This window comes from Protopterus annectens, chromosome 9.part0 (assembly GCF_019279795.1).
Source record: "Protopterus annectens isolate FY-2018-M chromosome 9.part0, PAN1.0, whole genome shotgun sequence".
NCBI classification, from domain to species: domain Eukaryota; kingdom Metazoa; phylum Chordata; order Ceratodontiformes; family Protopteridae; genus Protopterus; species Protopterus annectens.
In genome coordinates, this window is record NC_056743.1 from 1,126,498,816 (window position 1) to 1,126,520,784 (window position 21,969).

The 21,969-nt window shown below is 40.8% G+C and overlaps 1 protein-coding gene across 1 annotated transcript in view; it reads right to left on the reverse strand.

Moving 5' to 3' along the window:
• SPRYD3 (SPRY domain containing 3) overlaps positions 1 to 21,969 on the reverse strand; it is a 2,261,394-nt gene that overhangs the window by 1,182,049 nt on the left and 1,057,376 nt on the right. Inside the window, 1 exon segment of the mRNA XM_044083977.1 lies at positions 11,562 to 11,697. Coding sequence (XP_043939912.1) covers positions 11,562 to 11,697 — 136 coding nt within the window.

The following is a 21,969-nucleotide window of genomic DNA, read 5'->3' on the forward strand; positions in this document are numbered from 1 at the left end:
CTGGGTGCCAAACCACCATTACAAGAGTCCAATCAAGACAAAATGAAGTGTAAAAGAAAACATATTTCAATGCATTGGCTACATGACAGTTTACTTAATATCTAGATGGAAACAAAAAGGTTATGAGGCATGAAAAAATAAATTACTTTTTAAATACATTACTGGAATCCCAGTCAAAATCAAGTATAAAAAAAACAAGCAGCACTCGACTCAAACCACTTCTCCTTGCACCGCAGTTCTAATTATAATTTATATTCAGCTTTATAAAAGTATCAGGTAACATGCTGAAAGTAGCAATTTCTGTGATACCCCCACTTATAAAAATGTTTCTTATCCAAAAAAGATCTGCTGTCTGACAACAACTATTTACTTGTTTCATGGGGAACACATGATCAAACTAAAAAATGAACATCAAACAAGAAACAAGCTCAAGATAAATTGCTTAAAGGATTACTGCACAGGTTATGGACCAAATGATAGATTGGCATTCCGTTTAGTTTACAGGTAAAGCCTGCAAAGATGACTGCAAGTCACCAACAAATGCAATGAGCTTCTGAAAATACTGTAATCCTGTCCTTTATTATAAATAGTGTCATGCATTTCAATACCTAAGACTTATACGTTATCTAGTTATGCAAACATTCTCTGCATGGAAACAACAAAAAGGCTTTCAATGCTGGTAATTCTTTTAACAGTAGGCTTATTAAAGCTTACTTGCATCTTACAATCTCAGACAAGCTTACTTGATGGTCATTAAAGCACTGCTACTTAAACACAGAGCAACAGGGGCACTGCGATAGCATGCATTTTCTGAATAAGAAGAAGCATAAATCAACAGTATAAAAATATGACAGAAAACCAGAAAATTCTGCAAAATCAAGGACAGATGAAAAACCACTGTCGTACTTGTGTCTACCTTGGATAGGGGTACTTGTGTCTACCTTGGATGGGGGAATACTCTGCACACTTACACAGCATAACTGCTCCTTGCCTTGCTTGGACACATCCAGAGTCACTACATGGGGGAGTGGGGTGCAACAAGTATGTCACAATTTGAAATATCTCTGGCTGATGGTGATGGCTCTGACAGTCATACCTCTCAACCTCAGAGCAAGAAATCTGGACAAAGCCATACATAGAAGTGGGACAAAGGCCCAAAAATAAGGACATTTTTTAAATATTGCTCTTATAAACATAGAAAGACAACAGAATAATAGTAGGTCTTGTATTAGTATGATTTTTCTGAAGGGTATGAAATCTGAAACTCAAATGTCTGTCATTATTTTCTAACTTCAATCTTTAATGATTTGCCCCTAATTTGCCAGAAAACCACAATTTTATGAAAAACAGACCAAAAATGTGATGCAAAAATATAAAATTGCCACACAATACAGCTGGGAAAATGTCAAAGAAGGGACTTTTTTTAATATTGGTACTGTTAACTTGAAAAGCTGACAAAATAAAAGAATCTACATGCATTTCTGAAATAAAAGTAATCTATAACTCTAATCATTACAGTTATTTATCATTGTAAACCCTCCACATTTTCTTCCAAAACTACCTTGTTGCGGAGTGATTATTAAGGGGAGGGCAACATTTTGAGCCAAAATCGGGGACTGTTGAGAGGTTTGGATATTCCTAATTCTATAAAGCAATTTATTTGCACGTACCCTCAACCTCTTAATGCAGGAAATCTGGACAAGGTCAAATATATTGGGTGAACATACAAACAATACTAAAAATGGCTCTTGTATAAATTTAAGACAGTTGACAGAATAACAGGTCTTGTTTTAGCATGCATTTTTATGAACATTATAAAGTCTGAAACTCAATGTCTGTCATTATTTAGTGACGTCATTCCTAAATGATTTGCCAGAAAACCACAAATTTTATGAAGAACAAACCAAAAATAAGAAGCAAAAAATCTATTCATTCTGCAGAAGTCTACACAGTTGAGAGGTATAGTTCAGCTGGGGCTGTCTGAGTTTGCTGACCTTCCCCCTTCACTAAATCATGGTCAAATGGAACCTCCCCCTGCAGCCATTCCAATGTCCCATTCCTTTGCTATTTCACTCCATTTACCATAAACACTGTAATGTACATACTGCTTTACTTCTGTGATGATTTGGATTTCATTTGAAAGTTTTAATTTGCATTTTACAGCACAAACACTAATAGACAACTGCAAAACAAAGCAATGTAGTCTCACAATGAAAATAGACTTAGCATAAAAACGTCTCTGCCCTTGAAACTCACATTCATTGAAACCCACATTCACAGAAAACAGTGGCAGATAAAGATCAACTTTGGGCTGTTTTCAAATCATAGGCTCTTTGCACATGAAACATACATGTGTTCTTTGATACACCTTCCTGATTGTATTAAATTATATTCCTTGTACAATACAGTACAGTTAGACGGCGTTTGAAATTTATTGTTTTGAACATTTTTCCAGTAAACGATGAAACAAAATGCATGCACCAATAATGACAAAACTGCCCAATTCAGAATATTTCCATCATAAAAGTCTACTCAAACTTCTACAGTCCACCAGTATCAGTAAATATGCACAACCTCTGAAGAATTAAAAGTCATCTAAATAATTCCACATTAGAGAGAGCCATAACTAATGAAGAGGTTGCTGCTTCATTTACAAATAAAGTGCCTGTTTACCCCTTGAGGAATAAATTGCCTATATTACATTAAAAAATGATAAGCTAGTAATACTGCAATAGGGAATGGATGGCAAACTGATAACAGGCTCATAGTTACTAAGTATCTTCGCCATAAATGACTGCAGAATCCAGCACTGCATTTACATACTGTGGGAGTAGAACCTATATCCTTCTGCATCAAAAGCAAGTACACTACCTGTTGTGCTATTAACAATGCAAGCAGATTTAGCATAGGCAGCACTAAACTTCTCTTCCCCTGCAGCTCTCAGCTCCTTGCAAAATCTACTCGACACTCAGCTGCATCTTTGAACTTTCCAGCAAAAAATCTGGAAAAAGCCAAAATGTATGGGGGGGGGACAAAAGCTCAAAAACCAGGGACACATTTTAAACACTGCTTGTATAATCTTGGAAAGTTGCTAGAATAAAATCCTGTATTACCACCATACATTTCACTGCCAAGTCTTGAACCCAGGACCCTGTGCAAAACAGTCAGAGCAACATACCACTATGCCATATCAGCTGTTTTGTGAAAGAGAGTAAGACTGAAACTTAAATGGCTACCATTTAGTGAATTCAGTTCTCACATAGAAAAAGTATTTGCCCCCTTCCTGATTTCTTATTTCTTTGCATGTTTGTCACACTTAAATGTTTCAGATCATCAAACAAATTTAAATATTAAACAAAGATAACCCAAGTAAACACAAAATGCAGTTTTTAAGTGATGATTTTATTTATTAAGGAAAAAAGCTATCCAAACCTACACGGTCCTATGCGAAAAAGTAATTGTCCCCTTGTTAAATCATGAAGTAACTGTGGTTAATCACATTTTTGGAAAAGCGGAGTTCAATTTCACTAGCCACATCCAGACCTGATTACTGCCAGACCTGTTGAATCAAGAGAACACTTAAATAGAATCTGTCAGACACAGTGAAGTAAGTCAAAAGATCCCAAAAAGGAAGACATCATGCCGGGATTTAAAGAAATTCCGGAACAGATGAGAAACAAAGTAATTGACATTATCAGTCTGGAAAGGGTTACAAAGCCATTTCTAAAGCTTTGGGACTCCAGCGAACCACGGTGAGAGCCATTATCCACAAATGGAGAAAACATGGAACAGTGGTGAACCTTCCCAGGAGTGGCCGGCCTACAAAAATTACCCCAAGAGCGAAGCAACGACTCATCCAAGAGGTTACAAAACAACCCAGAACAACATCTAGAGAACTGCAGGCCTCACTTGCCTCAGTTAAGGTCAGTGTTCATGACAACCATAAGAAAGAAACTGGGCAAAAATGGCATGCATGGCAGAGTTCCAAGGCGAAAACCACTGCCGACCAAAAATAACATAAAGGCTTGTCTCACTTTTGCCAAAAAACATCTTGACGATCCCAAAGACTTTTTGGAAAATATTCTGTGGCCTGATGAAACAAAAGTTTAATTTTTTGGGAGGTGTGAGTCCCGTTACATCTGGCGTAAAAGTAACACAGTATTTCAGAATTTCAGAAAAAGAACATCATGCCAACAGTCATACATGGTGGTGGTAGTGTGATGGTCTGGGGCTGCTTTGCTGCTTGTGGCCCTGGATGACTTGCTGTGAATGATGTTCCACAAATTCTGCTCTCTACCAAAAAGTCCTGAAGGAGAATGTCCGGCCATCAGTTCACGCTGAAGTGCACATGGGTTCTGCAGTAGGACAATGATCCAAAACACATCAGCAAGTCCACCTCTGAATGGCTTAAAAAAACAAACTGAAGGTTTTGGAGTGGCCTAGTCAAATTCCGGACATCCAAATGAGATGCTGTGGCATGACCTTAAAAAGGCAGTTCATGCTCGGAAACCCTCCAATATGACTGAATTAAAACAATTCTGCAAAGAAGAGTGGGCCAAAATTCCTCAACAGAGATGTGAAAGACTCATTGCCAGTTATCACAAACGCTTGACTGCAGTTGTTGAGGCTAAAGGTGGCACAACCAGTTATTAGGTTTAGGGGGCAATTACTTTTTCACATAGGGCTATGTAAGTTTGGATAGTTTTTTTTCCTTAATAAATAAATTCATCACTTAAAAACTGCATTTTGTGTTTACTTGGGTTATCTTTGTCTAATATTTAAATTTGTTTGATGATCTGAAACATTTAAGTGTGACAAACATGCAAAAAAATAAGAAATCAGGAAGGGGGCAAATACTTTTCCATTGCACTGTACTTAGAGGATCTGTTTTCCCAATGGGCTACCTATGTGTTTTTTAGGAAGCCATGATACCAAGAACCAAACAACGATCGGTTCTTATTGGATACACCACTTGCATTCAGGCTCACAGTGAGACTGTCTGAAGATCTACACTCATACATCCGTCTATATACCCCTACACTTACAAGCTGAGGTCACATCGGACATATGACTCAAAGAAAGTTACGCTTTGGCACCCTAACTGGATGCCAGTGGTGTTAACCCATTTGTTTGGAATGCTGCGACAGTGATCTCAGTTAGTACATCTGCAGAGGACATGGAATGAAGCTTTACTAGAAAACCGCAATGTTTCTTGTATAAATATTCATTGCTTTTTCATGCTAATGTGAAGACACCTTTACTTCACAGACCAAATGCTTTTTACAAATATGTTGTGTCTATCCTGCAAGCGACAGACAATGAATCAGGGTGTTGATTACTGCTGAGGTCAATGTTCCAAGCACCATCAACTGAATCGACTGTTGACTGCTGTTTTACCAAATAAGGAATCAAGGGCATTTTTTGGCTACAATGTGATGTTCAATTTAAAAAAAGAAGGTCCTTCTCTATTGGGTGAAGAAATCAAAGTCACAAGGGAGACCGAAGCTTGGTTCCAAACACTGCTAAGGGTCCACTGTGGTGTTCTCATGTGAACTTTGAATGGAGGCTTAGAATAATCAAGGGTGACATGAAATCCAGAAAGGTTAATTACTTGTCTTGCTGTGATTTTTTCCCTCATTCTGCAAAGGCGTATCATTACATTCTGAACTTCTGATAGTTTGATCTGGGAGGGAGATGTTTACATTTAGATAAATCTACAGCCAGAAAAGTTACCAATGTTGAAGGAGTCACGGATGATTTCTTGTAGTTTACTGTAACCCCAAAGATGGACTCAAGCAGACAACCAATCTGATATGCAGAAGGAACAGTCCTTGAGACAGGGAAACTAAAAGGCAATCATCTATCATAAAGAAAAATGGTTATACTTTGTTTTTTTTTTTTGAGAAGTCTAAGCAAGCACTGGAGCTAAATATCTGGCAGAAACTCAGGGGAACTACTAGCAGTTTTAAGAGTCAAAGCTGAAAACTAAAAATGATGTCCATCTGAAACTAGAGTTGTTTTCTGTGGGATGGACTTATTAGCATAATAGGCAAGTGTCTTCATTGTCCACTATTATGCAAGGTCCCTCTTCTATAAAGTGCAGCAGTGTCTTCAGTGTTAGCATTCTGACTGTGTGTACAAGTTTTCAGATTTAACACTGATCTCTAAATGCTGCTCTTTTCGGAAGCAAGAAAGAGTATGGAATAGCAGTTTTGGCCAATTTCCATAATGTCTTTCTACTGCATCAGTGGTTCTAGCGGATGAAAAACCTGCTCTATTTGATGCAACAGAAGAAGTAAGGAAGATGCAAACAGCTTAAAGTTTCTAACGAACCTCTGCAGTATATCTTGAGCAACACTATTTAAAACCCACCTGCATGTGGTTATTAATTGTTAAATGTTGACGTGTTGCTAATCACTGCTTCCCAAAGGTAATGGGGAAAGGGAAAGATTAGTTTGTAGTCCTACTGATGATGTCTGTTGGTACTTTACTTTCCCTCCAGACCCAGAGATTGGTGATGAATGTTTCCGTTGATATCATCTGTGCCATGCAGACTTACAGCAGGGGAAAAAAAAAAGTCTTGCTGGTAGGGCAATTCCTTGAAACTGAAGGGTATCATCTCGGGGTAGAAGATTCTGTTTTATCCTTCTTCCCTATCTATTAATTACATCTGCTGGCTGACATGTCAGTGATTTTTTTAAACAGGTACATTTACCAGTCAAGACTAAACATCTGGATATTTTTCTGTCCTTGATGCCTCTTCACCATTATACTAGACACAGCAGAACCTGATACCTGCATTTAAAGAATCATATGCACATTTTAATGTGTACCATCTTATTTTATCTGTAGTGGCAGTACATTTCTCCACGTTTTCCCTCTCTGTACAAAGAAATACAAAGGGTGGGTAAACATACGTTGATTTACCATTACAGTGAACCTCCCCTGAAGAAGACTCTTATCTTATCAGTCTTGGGGCCTTCAGAGGAAGAATGCGCCATTACCATAAGGAAATGTTCTGCTCGATAATGCTTGCTTATGTATCACATGACTATAGTGTTGGCTGTGAATACTCAAAGAAGACCTGGCTTCCAGATGTTCAAGAAGACTAGAGAAACTTGGATGAAGACCCTCATCTCTTTCAGGTTGATGTGTTTCCTTTGTAATTTTGGCTGCCATCTGTCCTGGACTCTGAGTACTTGTCCAAACCCCCCAGACTTCACATGAAGCATCTGTGTACATCTTCTGCACTGGAACTGGTTGGGAGAAGGGAAGCCCTGGCTTGAGTTTCATTTGATCGGTCAGCCATGAGGGCTCCTTCTTGATACAAGGCATGATGGGAATCATAGTGTCTAGAGGATGGGAATGTTGGTAATGGACTGTTTTCAGGTATCCCTGAACTTTCCTCATACGGAGTCTGGCTAGAGGCAGCATTGGGATAGTAGCTGCAATGAAACCCAGAGCTCTTAAAATGTCCTTGGTTGAGCATTAGTTGAGAGAGGAAAGACTGTGAAAGTAAGCTGCAAGACTCTGCACTTTTTTCTAAGGCAAGTAAACCTGCATCTTTCTATATCCGTCCAGTCTACAGCCCAAAAGCACTTGGTCCTGGTTGGGCTGCAGTGAAAAATGTTTTGTAGTTAACAGTGAACCCCAACTGTATGTGCAGGAGGAGGTTGAGGGTGAACTGGAGAAGTCATAGCAGGATATGTGGCAAGGCCGCCTGGATTAGCAGATCATCTAAGCAGGGAAATATCTGAATTCACCAAGTTTGATAGAATGCTATCACTGGTGCTGGACACTTCTGTGAAAATACCTGCGGCTGTGGAAATCCCAAAATCCAAAGTAGTACACTTAAAGTGAGATGCGCTGGTATAGAACCTAAGGAATCTCCCGCAAGGGGGTGAATTGTTATATGGAGGGAGGAATCCTTTAGATCCAGGGATACTAGATATGCCTCAGGAAGTATGAAAGGCAGCAGTATGTGCAGTGTGAGCACTTTACGGTTGGCACTTTTAAGGAGGTGTTTAGCAGGCAAAGATCCAGTATGGGTCTCCAGTGCCCTTTTTTAACTAAGTAAAACCCTCTTCCTATGAATTCTATGGACACTGGCTCTATAGTGCTTTGTTCCTGCAATTCCTGGAGTATGGGTGGTAGAAGATGGAACTGATTGTGTGTGGGGGGGTATACTACTCAGAGGGGGAAGTTATTTCCAGGCCACAGCATAACCTTTTTTTAAATGAAAGCACCCAGTGGTCTGTGGTGGTCTTTTCCCCAGCTTCAGATTGACTGGAGAGGAGCAGGGCAGGACCAAGGAGCTGGGGGAGTGATTTACAGATAGCAATTTTTCCCCAAAGGGAGGACACTTAGATGTGGGATTATGTGGTTTCTAGGGAATCTCTTTCTGGTAGCCTTCTTGTGTTTTTGAATGGGTCTGGAATTTCTTCTAACAAAAGAGGTGGACTTGGCTGGGAAATTTTCTCTTGTATCTAAGGCACAGAGGTTATGAGAATCTGTATGGAGTCTCAGTGTTTTGTCTTGCTCTTGTAGGGCTTTAAATAAGTTGGCAGCATGTAGACCAAACAAAAGGTTCTTGTCTAAAGGAGAATCAATACGACTGGCTTTGACATCTTTTGGCAAGGATTAATTTCACAGTATGCATGCATACCTGCAAATGACAGGGCCAGTAGAAGCTGTTCTAGAAGAGTCCTCTACAGCACAGCTACATTTTATAATGTATCTGGATACCAGAGTAGATTAAAGACAACATTTGTTGTTTGGAATATGACCCCTGTGGATCCACCATCACCTTGTTTAAGGAACTGAGTATGGATAACAAATCATCTGGGTTTGATAATTAATAGCCTTGAATGCCACAGTAGAGGAGGTATAAACCTTTTTGCCCCACCTATCCATAGCCCTACTACCTTTGACTTAAGGGAGGGCATTGACAAGAAGTTTTGAAAGTTTATCATTAAAGAGAGAGGGATACAGCAGAGGGGTCAGTCACAGAATTCTTGTACAAGAACTTAAGTTCATTAGTAGCTTTATAAAATCTGTCTGGTCTTTTGAGAGCAGGAGGCTGCAAATCAAGATAGATGTGGAAGTCTTGAAAGCATCCAAGAAAGCCTCCAGAACTGGAGGGACAGGTGAAGGCTCATTTATTACAGGTTGTAATATGTTTTGTGGACCTCCATAATCTGTCTAGACTAGCCCTCAAAATGTTTCATTATGTTTATAATTGTCTCCTCAAATGAAGCTTCAACAGAATAGTCAGGGTAATGGAGTCTTCATATTTAGAAAGGATTTGGCCGGGGGAGTGTTTTTGACAGGAGTATGCTAGAGAATGATTAGAGTCAGAGTCATCTTCCTCTTCAGAAGATGATGAATCTGCAGTAAATTCTGGGGGTGTGGCTGGAGGAGGTGGGCAGAAAAAAAAGGTTTCAGGAACATAATGGACTTGAGCAGATCTTGAGAAAAGTCCATCCTTTCCTTCTCCCTAGATAGGGAGGAGAAGAGACATGCTTATTTTTTTGTAATTTTTCCTCTGGTGTGACATCCACCTGAGCCAAGCAGGTGGTTCAGACTCCTGAATCCCCTCTACTCATCACTCAATAGACCCACTGTAGAGTACAACGCCCCTTTTGGTATGTACCTCACAAGACAGCTACAACAACTGGAAAGGCTGCAGAAATACCTCACAAAGAGGATTACCGGCCTCAAACAGATGCCCTACGCAGACAGTCTCAAAATACTCCAGCTTTACTCCGTTGCATATCACCTACTCTCTAGGGACCTAAACCTTGCCACCACAATAAACAGAACATGCTGGAGGGATAGACTCCTGTCCCAGAGACTTCCCATACTCTGGAACAAACTACCTATCTATATCAAACAAAGCTCCTCATTAGCACTCTTCAAGAAAAATCTTGATGACTGGATGGGAAATAGGAACTTCACCCCGGGGATCACTTCTGTGGCTTTGCTCGACAGGGGTACAGGAAAATAATTTTCTTGGGTGAAGAAAGCCAGGGTACCTTTTTGGCTAGGCTTATACAGGCCCAAGGGCCAATAACCTAGTACCTAGCTATGAACCTGATGTACATTGATTAACTAAACACGGATCCCGTCCCTAACTAGACTCTGTGGGATGCCTTCCAGGCCCACTAAAATGATGATCTATGGTTCACCTTCCTCTGTGGGAGTAATTTCCTCAGTTATAAGGCTCACTGATAACATACTTGCCTGTGCAGTCATACAAACCATGGGTTATGGAACCTCAGCAGGTGTGTGGAATCAGAAAAAGTAGATTGAGTATCCAAACCTGAACCTTTTGATATTTTTCTGGAGGTGTGGAGGTACGTCTGGGAATGCAGAAGTCATATTGGAGTAAACCAAATGCTTCAGATATTAGGGCTCCCAGAAAGTTTTCAGCAATGCCAGACAGGATATCAAAGTCATTCACACAGTGAACTGGCAGATGGAACAGACCTTCTAGCCATGTTCTACTCCTAGATGGAAGAGACTCTGGGTATGCGGATCATTGTACATGGTTTGACTACAGCATCCACACTTACCCTTCCCTACCTGACATCTGATACAGATATAACACAACAATTTAGGTAATTAAAGAATGGTTTCCCAATAGGGCACTTGATAACCTTTTATCTGTAACTGTAATTGGAGCTTTTCTCCCCAGGCCGCCACTAAAAATGGATCACTAATCCAGTGGACTTTCCTGGTCACCAAATGTCAATAAATAAATAAATGGCACTACTGTTCCAACAATCAAATGACAATCAGTCTGACAGATACAAAACTTGCTTTCTGGCTGGCTGTGAGATAGTCCAAGGATCTACGTTCTTACGTCCACATATATAACCTAATGCTTACAAGCTCTCACACATTGGGTGTACAACCTAGGGAAGGTTAAGCTTTGGTACCCTGATGAACATCAGAGGTGATAACCTATTTGTTTGGAACACTACAACAGTGATTTCAGTCAGGACAAAAAGTTTTACTTTAGCATGCATTTTCTGAAGGATATGAAGTCTGAAACTCAAATGTCTGTCTGTATTTATTGGTTTCAATCTTCAATGGCTTCCTAGAAACCCACAAGTTTTATGAAGAACAGACCAGAAATATATGCTAAAGATCTGGATATTCTGCACAGTTGTAAAGTATGGTTGCACATTTTCATACTGAATATTTAATCTAAGAACAGACACAGAAAAGACTGAAAGAAAGAATAGAAAAAAATAATTGGTACACTCTGGACTCTCACATGCTTTTTACAGTTCATCTCTGGCACAGGAAACAAAATATGGTCGCTCTGAGCACAAACAATGGTGAATGCTTGGAGCATTTGCAGTCATGTTTCTCCCAACAACGAAAGACTGCAAAAGATTTTACATCATGTGTCACAATGACAAACAAAAATAATGAACACTTAAGCACAGGAAATATTAGCTGACTGAACTGAAACTTTAAGACTTTTACATTTTGAATTATGGAACATGAAAATTAATGTACACATTTAAAGAAAAGAAACAAACTTCTCTCACCTCCTTTCCATTCTTTGTGAAGAATACTGTGGTAAGTCCAGCATCAAATGATACAGAAAGTATCCCACAGCCAATTCTGTCACCAGAACTGCATTTTGACCCAAACTGCTGGCCTACTGTGTTTCCATTATAAACCCTTTAAAATGGAGAAAATGTAATGAGAAAATAAGCCTGTGCTGTCTTGTATTACAACAGCAACGTATAAAATTTGATTCAATAAAAACACATTTACAATCTGTTCATTAAAATACAGCTGAAGTTGCAATTGGAGACAGCTGAACAAGATCAAGTAAAATTGTTATGGTGACTAGGCCAATTTCAAAATATACATATACAAAACTGATTAATTATGCAGACACCAACATCTCCACATCAGTGCTCATTCTCAAATTTCTGACAGAAAGAAAAATTTGAATGAAGATGTTTTCATTACACTTACATTTTTCTCTGTCTTTTCCAGTTACTTCCACTCCAATATTTGTATAAGCATGCTTTATAGAAATGCTGAATTTTTAGCAGATGACATCAGCTGACTCAATAATCCGTTTCCAAACGGAAGGGATAACTAGAGAGCATACTTGGCCATCTTATTTTCTTTCCCCTCTTAAGAAATACTTTTGCAACATGAACTACAGAATGCTAACATTTTTACCATAGTACCTCCTCAGAAAGGCTGTTCCAAACATTCTGTAGCATTTTTGTGAAAAAAAAAAAAAAATCATCTGATCTGCTCTAAGCCGTCCGCCCTTTATTTTCAAAATTCATCCTCCTTATCTTAAAAATATCCCCCATAAGGACTGCTGACACCTCTAAAGAACAAAGTTGCAGTCAAGCCACCCTTTACAATCTTTCATAAATACTACACACAGTAAGCTATCATAGTCTTTCTTTATAAGGCTTACTGCACAGACTGAATACCATATTTTAGCAGTTCTCTTAACTGCTGCGACATGATGTTCTTGCAAATATATGAGGTCACAAGGCCACCATCTAATCATCCAGATTTGGAAGGGAGTGGTTTAAACATCTTCAAAGTCCCAGAGAATCAACCGGTTTCCTATTGCTGACACTTCTTCCTACGCATCTCAGTATCTGGGAATGGCAGACTACAGCAATGATCATTTGAACATCTACTGTAAGGCTAAGTTTACTTGCACAACTATAGTATGTTCATCATATTGATCACTGCTGCAGTAACCTTAGCTATACGGGCAGATTACCCTAGTTTAGTACCTTTGGAAGGTGGAAGGACAAGGGTATAGCAGCCCCTGAAGAATAGTCCTAGCAAAGCCTGATCTAGACCTACAGAAGGAATCAAGCTTGTAATGCTTTGTAAAAGCACAGATGAAGCTAAGGCACTGGCTGAGTGGGCCTTGACCTTGCATGGAATAGTTCTGCTGTGGTAAGTATAACAAATGTCAGACAACCATTTGGAAACGCACTGCTTTTACAAAGGTTGTCCCCACTCCTTACCTTCACAAGAAATTAACTGATCCAAGGATATGAAAGATTGTCAAGATAGTACCAGACTTGTACGTGGACATCCAATCATTTTTAGGTTTAGAAAAAAATGGGAATATGGATAGTTTGGCTTAAAGTATACTCTGTTATCTCTTTAATCATAAAAGGATTAGTTCTCAAAAAAAAAAATCTCTGTGGAAAATGAGATAGGGTTGACTCACTCTAAGAGCTTGCAACTCGGATAACACTCTGGCATAAATCAGAGTAATCAGTAAAACGGTTTTCCATTTTAAGAACTTCAAGTCAGCTACATTAACTGGTTCTAATGGAGAAAGTGTTAGCTTCTCTTAACACAAAATTAAGATTCCGAGAAGGGGTTGCCTGTTTTCTTGGAGGCGTCTTACGCAAAACCCCTTTCAAAACCATTTTGACATGAAAAAACAAGGAAAGAGGAGGATCCATGGGCAGACATGCTGAAATGACCAATAACTGAACCTTAATAGAGACATAAGAAAGGCCACAGGAAAGTAACTCTCAAATACTGCAAAACCAGAGAACAACTAGCCCTGAATGGGTGCTGGTTATGTTGTTAGCACCACCTAGAAAACTTTTCCATTTGTTAATACATGATTTTCTAATTAGAGGCTTTCTTGCCTCCATTAGTATCTGCTGCACATCTTCAGTAAATAGGAGCCTGAAGGCTTAAGATCCTATCATCCAGGCAGTCATATGAAGTTGATTTGGGGCAGGTTGTCTCAAACACTCAGACTCTTTGAGTAGGTCCATTCCATGAGGAAGCTTCTGGTAGTTGCTCCTGGACATTTTCAAAAGAAGGGAGAACCACTGTTGTCTGGGCCAGAGGGAAGTCACCACAATGATCTTGCAGGATTCCTCTGGAATCTTCAGAAGTAACCCGGATATCAGTGGAAATGGTAGAAAGCTATACATTCCTGTCCAAGGAAAAGAAAGGTAAATATCTTTCAGCCCTTCTTGCATGGAGTCTTGAAGTAGAACCTTGCCACCTGACAGAAGGCAAATAGTTGTACCAAATAACCTCTCACAGATTTATCAAATCTTGGAAGATCCCCTAATCTAGTTTCTGTTAATGACACCCTGCCCTTGTCCTGCTCGGCTTTCTTCCACAAAATTTTTCTCTAACAGAATGTTTGATTGATTGATGCCTATAGAGTGAGACTGTGCTGCGAAGCAATATCCCAAGCAAATATGGATAGTCTGCCAAGGGGGGGGGGGTTGGTTCCCCTTACGGTATTGACTGTAACAACTCAATGAGGTCCCAGGGACCAGAGTTGAATCAGAGAGTTGACTGCCTTAATCAGGGCAAGCATCTCTTACATTTATGTGCTTGCATCTGTCCTTGGTGTTCAACACTGTACTTTTATCCATTCTGAAACTGTTCCCCAAGCAAAGCCAGAAGCTTCTGTGGTGACAGGCTAGTTTGGAAAAAGAGAGGAAGTAGGGGAGACCCAGATTCTGAGATATTTGCTGTCTCCACCAAGAGGACGAATTTTGCATTCCTTATCCAATTATCCAAGTTGCACTTAAATTGGGTTAGGGAGGAACCCTGCTTCACATGGATGGGGAGCCTGTTCCAGAGAAGCGGTAGTTTATGGGATACATAACAGTCTCACTAGCAACTCCTATTTATGTCACAAGCAAGGTTTAATTCTTTAAAACAGGTAATCCTGGTGTTGTTTGTTTTGCGGATATGGAGGAAGTCCATCAGAGTGGTGTCTGACAATGCCTTTTATGCCAGGAATAGATCTCCCCTCAATAGCTTGAAGGAGACAGAATACAGAGGACAGGGCTTTGAGGCAGTCTGCACAGGACAAGTTATTTAAGTAATTTATTCTTTTAGTGAGGAATGTTTGTAGACATTCCAATTGTTGGATGTGCCTGGTTAGGTACATACCAAAGAAGGAAATGTACTCAATGACAGGTCTGATGAATGCTGAACACAGTGGAACAATAACCTCCTTGAACCTAGATGTCATACCTTTGTTTAGAATATTTCACAACATAGAATGATTTCCTCGCTACCTTAGACTCATGATGGTCAAAGGCTAGATTACCTGCCTATGCATGTTCCCAAGTCCTTGCCTACTGGGTTGACTCTTAGAGGTGTATTGTCAATATGGCAGTTATGAGGGGTGGCTAACTTCCTAAAGGATACTATTATGCATTTCTGGCACTTAGTTTTAGTCCAAGGCTCTGGCACCTGTGTATTGTCAATATGACAGTTATGAGGGGTGGCTAACTTCCCAAAGGATACTATTATGCATTTCTGGCACTTAGTTTTAGTCCAAGGCTCTGGCACCTGTTATTTGCATGTGTCAGCCCTTCTTAGAGAACATTAGTGTCAGTGGGGGATTCTACAACTTCTCCTAATTTGCAATCATCTAGAAATCTGTCAGCCAGAGGTCCTTGACATTGGCCTTTACTTCAGAGGTGTAGATGCCAAAAAGGTGCAGTCCCAAGATCAATCTCTGAAGGTCTCCACTGGTGACTGGCCTCTTTGTAGAGAGAGGATTTCCCAATTCCAAACTCCTAGGTCCTTTCTGTGAGACAGCTGGCTATCCACCAGGAGGCATAAGGATTTATACGTAACCTCTTGAATTTGTCAAGCATGCCAGAGTAGGGTATTGCATCAAATGCCTTGGCCGGGTCAACACAGGCAGAGTGAACTGTTTTGCTCATGTACATTGCTTTGGTGACCTTCTCAAAGTTGTCCACCAGGTTGAGTACGTATGATCTACCCTCAACCAAAACCAAACTGGGTTGAGTCTAGTGTCTGGAGGTTTCCTAGATCATTACTGATCATTTTTCATAATTCTTTCCATGGCTTTGCACATGAGACTAGTGAGACTTATGAGTCTGTAGTTATCAGGGTCTGTAGATTGTCTACCTTTGTGCAGAGGGATGTCAGTTGCTGTTTTCCATTTGTGAGGCATGAAGCCTGCTTGCAGGCTATGGTTAAATAGCGATTCCAGAGGGCCCGACATGTCATGTTTCATGCTATATAAAAGATAGCCTGGGATATTGTCAGGCCCCATCAATGCAGTGTTCTTGGCCTTACAGAGGACAATGAGGATTAGTGATGATAGGCAAAGTTATATTTGATGGTATGTTCTGGGGGAGACTTCACAGGAAAGAGAGGTAAAGTTAGAGCTAAATTTGTCTGCCAGTATGTTTGCTATATCTTAAGGCTCAGTATAAGTGACTGCAACAACAATGAGCTCTGTGGCTGTCCTTGTTTTGGGAAGCCAATTTTACCTCAGATTTGGCTTTGGTAGACTATTTATTCTCTGAGTTGTTTAACTTGATAAGAGTGCTTTATCCTGCTGAGTGTGGAAGTTTGTGGTAATTGCCATTTTCCAATTGCATAGGAAGGAAGAATCAATGTTACCTGAACCAAAAAGGAGTCTCCACAATAATTTTGGAGTCCCAAATCTTCAGAATTACCCTGAATATCAGGCAAAAGGATGGAAATGCATAAAGGAACATTTCCAACCGTGGGAATGAAAATGCATCTATATTTGTCAGGCTTACTTAAAAGAAACCCTGTAGCAAAATTTGTTTAGTTGTCTGTTTCAAAAGCAGGTGAACAGACCTGTTTGCAGTGTCCCCCATAACTGGACCTACTCCACGAAGACCTCTTTCATTCAACTCCCACTTGTAAGAGTCTGTCCTAGTCTTTCTCAGCTTGTCTGCCACTACATTTTGCTCTGATGGAATGCAAGATGCTTGGAGGTTAAAATAAGGCTGTAGAGCTACCTCCCAGGCCATAACATCTAACCTGTGTAGAAGATACAACCTGGTGCACCCAATCTGTTTCTGTAACAGATCACTATGGTATTGTCTGCATTCTCCTGAAGAGGTCCAGGGGACCACAGATAATGAAGAGATTTCAAGGCATGGATCACTGCCAACATCTGACATTTATGTGCTTTGCTCTATTCAAAGCATTCCACAGGCTTGTTTCTTTATCCCCCTAAAAAACTGCACTTGAAGAAAATTTTGAGGCGTCTGGTTATATATACTGACTTGGGATCTGTGGTGGAAAGTGTATATATGAATTTAAAGCCATTTGCTCTCTCCACCACTGCACTTCTTTTTCTAAGAAAGCCCAAAACTGAAGTCCAGAATTCCAGAGGATGAAGATGTTGGATCCATTTTTTTTAAATCACTGACTTTTTCTCATGTGCAATCTGGTGAGGGGAATCATAGAAGCCACAAACCCTAGATTCCAGAGATATTCCCTTACAGAAGTCTGAGACTGACCAGAGAAGCTCAGAAAAGTTTCCAGATACACAGAAGAAGGAGAAATTTTAAGAAAAGCCTTTTGCTGAAAGGTGTTTAGAAGGCAGCCCAGAAACACAATCCTATGTGATGGCGTTAAGGAGGATTTTTGTACATTTATCTGGAATCCAAGATTGGTAATAGGAGATTTAACCCATGATAAGGACTCTTGACATTTGGGAGAAGACTCTGCAAAGATAAGCAAGTTGTCTAAATATGGAAACATGTGAATGTTCTGTAGTCTGTAATGATGTAAATACTCCCTGAAGTTGTAAATGACAGTGTGAAGCAGAGAACTGCTAATGTGATCCACATATAGAGAACGTGAGAAACTTCTTAAAGCCTAAGGTATTGCCCATGGCACTCGAATGTGGAATAAGAGGTAATAGAAATGGAAGGGTCAGCATTTTGAATTTTGGTATTTCTGCACAAGGTTGAGGAAGGAAATTTCTAGAACTAGTAAGAAAGCTTTTCCTTTTTTTACCAGAAAAATTCTGGAACAGTCTTTGCACCTTAGATCTAAAGGCACTGGTTATATCACTGCTATGGTGAGTAAGTGATGCAGAACCAGAGAAAAAAATATATGTTTGGTTCATAGGATGGGAAGGAATTCTCCTGAAAGGAGAGGCGGTATTTGTGTCCAGTGACAAATGTAGCCCTCCTGAACAATCTGTTTGCAATGGGGAATGTACAGCCCAATTCCTGGACAGACGTTGAAAGCAGGGTCAGTAGGGGAGGGCATGGAAGACAGATTGCTGGCATAGTCATTCTGACGAATTATACTGTTCCCTTTTTTTTTTGGAAAGGATCTTTGTTTATTGTTGTTCCCCTCCTGCCATCTCTTTTTTACTCCCAGTTTGCCTTGAGTTGGCAGGGATTGCTTGTTTTGTCTTTTAAAGAGAAATGAGTAATTGGGAGATTCATAAAGGGAGTTTTATAATACATTAGGTACTCTCTAAACTTCGCTCTTTCATCAAATTGTTTGAGGACCTAATTAGCAAAAGGACCAAACAAAACATTCTTATCTAAAGCAGAACTCAACATTTTCAGGCTGTACCTCACCAGTAAAGTTTTGGTCATGTAACCAGGTACATCTCCTCAAAACTGTAGCAGGAACCTTAAATACAGCATCAGCGGAATCATAGACATTCTTCAAAGCATGTTTGGACACTTGAAAAAATTTAACAGTAAGAATCAAATAGGAACTATCCTCTGAAGGAAGTGATTTGGACAATTTCCTCAAATTATCTGCTCAAAAACAGAATAAACTTTCACATATGTGCCTGGTTGTTAAGAATTCTATAAGCTAAGGTGGAAGAAGAGAAATGAGAAGTTATGTACCTACCATAATGTTCCATGTTAGTTGTCTTCTCTCGCCTTCTTTCTTGCTTGATGGGTTCGGAGCCGATCCTCGGCTCCGACTCGGCACTTGCTAAGCTTGAGAGTCACTTTTACCAGCTCGAGGCAGCCCCATATCCCATGATGCAAGGCGGTAAGTACCCAGATCTCATTTGATGACAAAGGGGCAATAGCACCTAGCATAAAAACTTCCCAAAGGAAGAAAGAAGGAGAGAAAAACCTGCATGATGGTAGAAGGACCAGGTCTGTATGGTCTTCAGAACTATAATTCTTTGTAGAGAAAGGTCTGTCCAGGCTTGGGGGAAGGAGGGAGGGTCGCAAGAAAGAAGGCGAGAGAAGACAACTAACATGGAACGTTATGGTAGGTACATAACTTCTCAATGTTAAGTTGTCAATCTCACCTTCATTCTTGCTTGATGGGACCGCGTCCCTAGCACCTCTATCCTGGGTGGCTCAATGGAACAGACTCTTGAGGACGGTAGAGCCAAAACTGGCTCTGTCCCTGGAGGCCAAATCCAATTTGTAATGGGAAACAAATGTATGAAGAGTGGCCCAAGTGGCCGCTGCACAAATAGTGTCTAAAGGAAGTCTAGCTTGAAAGGCTGTAGAAGTAGCTAAGCTTCTGGTTGAATGTGCTTTAGGTTTTGAGCACAGCTGTTTTCCCCTGAGCCGATAAATTTCAGAGATGACAGAAGAAAGCCATCTAGATAAGGTCACTTTTGAGACAGGAAGGCCTTTCTTGTTATCAGCATAGGAAACAAAGAGTTGATCAGATTTCCTGAATTGTTTTGTTCTGTCCAAATAATATCCGAGTTGGTGGTGGACATCAAGATAATGTAGTTTTTGTTCCGATCTGTTTGAATAGTTTGGAAAAAATACAGGGAGATCAATGGCTTGATTCAAATTAGTCTTTGAGGTGACCTTAGGCAAAAAGGTCGGATTAGTTCTCAATGATACTCTGTCTTTATGGAAGACCAAATAGGGGGGGCGAACAGATAGAGAATGAAGTTCAGACACCCTCCTAGCCGATGTAATAGCTACCAGGAACAAAGTTTTCCATGAAAGAAATTTCAGGGAACAAGAAACAGCTGGCTCGAAGGGGGGAAGAATCAAGGATGTCAGCACTAAATTTAGGTCCCATTGAGGAGGAGGTCTCCTGACTGGAGGCTTCAGGAGGAAAATTCCTTTCAAGAAGGCTCTACAAAGCCTGTGGGACATGATATTTTTATCTGCAAACCCGACATGAAAGTTCGAGATAGCAGCCAACTGAACTCTAACTGTGGAAGAAGAGGAGCCCGCGTGAAAAATCTCCGCTAAGAAATCCAAAACTGCTTGAACTGGAGCAGTGAAGGGATCAATATTCTTGGCTTTAGCCCAATAAGAGAAACGTTTCCATTTGCTTGTATAAATCCTCCTGGTAGAGGATTTTAATGAAGCTACTAGGATGTCTCTAACAGGGTTAGAGATCATAGGAAGCCTGGCTAAGGAAGGAAGTGGAGCAACCATGCTGTGAGGTTGAGAGAGGGGATAGACCGGTGCAGCTGACCGGATTGGTGAATCAGAAGATCTGGCAGTGGGTCCAGATGCCACGGCTGCACCAAAAGGTGACGATGGAGGAATGGAAACCAAATTTGTCGAGGCCAATAAGGAGCAATGAGAATCAATTTGGCTCTCAAAACGGTTGCTTTCTGGATAACTTGATGGATCAGAGGAAAATGAGGAAAGGCATAAAGAAGTCCCTGGGGCCAATCCTGGGTCAGAGCGTCTCTGGGGGGATGGCCTGGCAGTGGGGAGAGAGAGAAGAAGTCTGGGCATTTGCTGTTTTGGGGAGTAGCAAAAAGATTGCAACATGGGCGACCCCATTCCAGAAAAATCTCTTCCACTATAGATTGCTTGAGAGACCACTCGTGAGGCATGAGAATAGCTCTGCTCAATCTGTCCGCTAAAATGTTGGTTTTCCCAGGGATGTGCGTTGCTACCAGAAACCGATGAGAGGAGATCGCCCATTGCCAAAGTCTGAGCGCTTCTCGACACAAGGGGTAGGACTTGGTTCCGCCCTGTTTGTTGATATACCAAACTACAGACATGTTGTCTGTGTGGACTGCAATTGTCCCTACGGGAAGAAAGTCGTTGAGGGCTTGCAACGTTAAAAGCACTGCTCTCATCTCTAGGACATTTATGTGCAGGTGGTATTCAAAGGTTGCCACGTCCCATGAACCATCCTGCCCTGATAATGACCCCCCCCACCCGATCAGGGAGGCATCCGTAGTGACAGTGGCTACCGGAGATGGGGGTACAAAGAGTCTGCCTTGGTGAATCTGGGGAGAAGCGATCCACCAAGCAAGATGATTCTTGCAAATCTGTGTCACCAGTATTTGGTGACGCATTGGAAGTTGTTGGTAAGACCACTGAGTGAACAACATCCATTGAAGAAGGCATATAGAAGCGAGCCAGGGAAGAAGGGTAATGGCCGCAGCCATGAGGCCTAACACCTTTAGAACCATTCTGGCCTGTACCTTCTTGTTGGCTAGAATGATCCTGACATGACTTTGAATGTCTGAGATTCTTTGATCTGTAAGGGTAGCTGACATCCGAACAGTGTTTAAGTTTGCGCTTATGAAAGTAATAGACTGGCAGGGCAATAAGGATGATTTTTCGGAGTTGATCGAGATGCCCAATTGAGAACAAAGATTTATAGTGTAATCCCTGGCTTGAACAAGCTGATGCCTGGTGGTGGCTGACAGGAGCCAGTCGTCGAGATACGGAAACACCTGGAATCCTTGACGTCTCAGGTGAGCCGTGACCACTGCCATACATTTGGTGAACACTCTGGGGGCTGTAGTGAGACCAAAGGGCAGGGCTCTGAACTGGAAATGACTGGACCCCAGCCGAAAGCGGAGGAATCTCCTGGAGCGTCTGTGAATTTTTATGTGATAGTACGCATCCTGAAGATCTATTGAGCACATCCAGTTGTCCTTCTGTAAGAAGGGCAGAATTGACTGAAGAGTGACCATTCGGAATCTTGTCTTCCTCACAGACTTGTTGAGTCTGCTGAGATCCAATATTGGTCTCCAGTCTCCCGTCTTTTGGGGACCAAAAGAACCTTGAGTAGATTCCGGCTCTGAATGATCTGTTGTAACTGGCTGAATGGCTCTTTTGCAGTAGTTTTAAGACTTCTAACTCTGCAATTTCCCTTAGACCGGGTGGTACATCTGGAAGGGAATTTGAGTGATAGAAAGGACTTTCCTCGAAAGGAATTCTGTAACCCTCG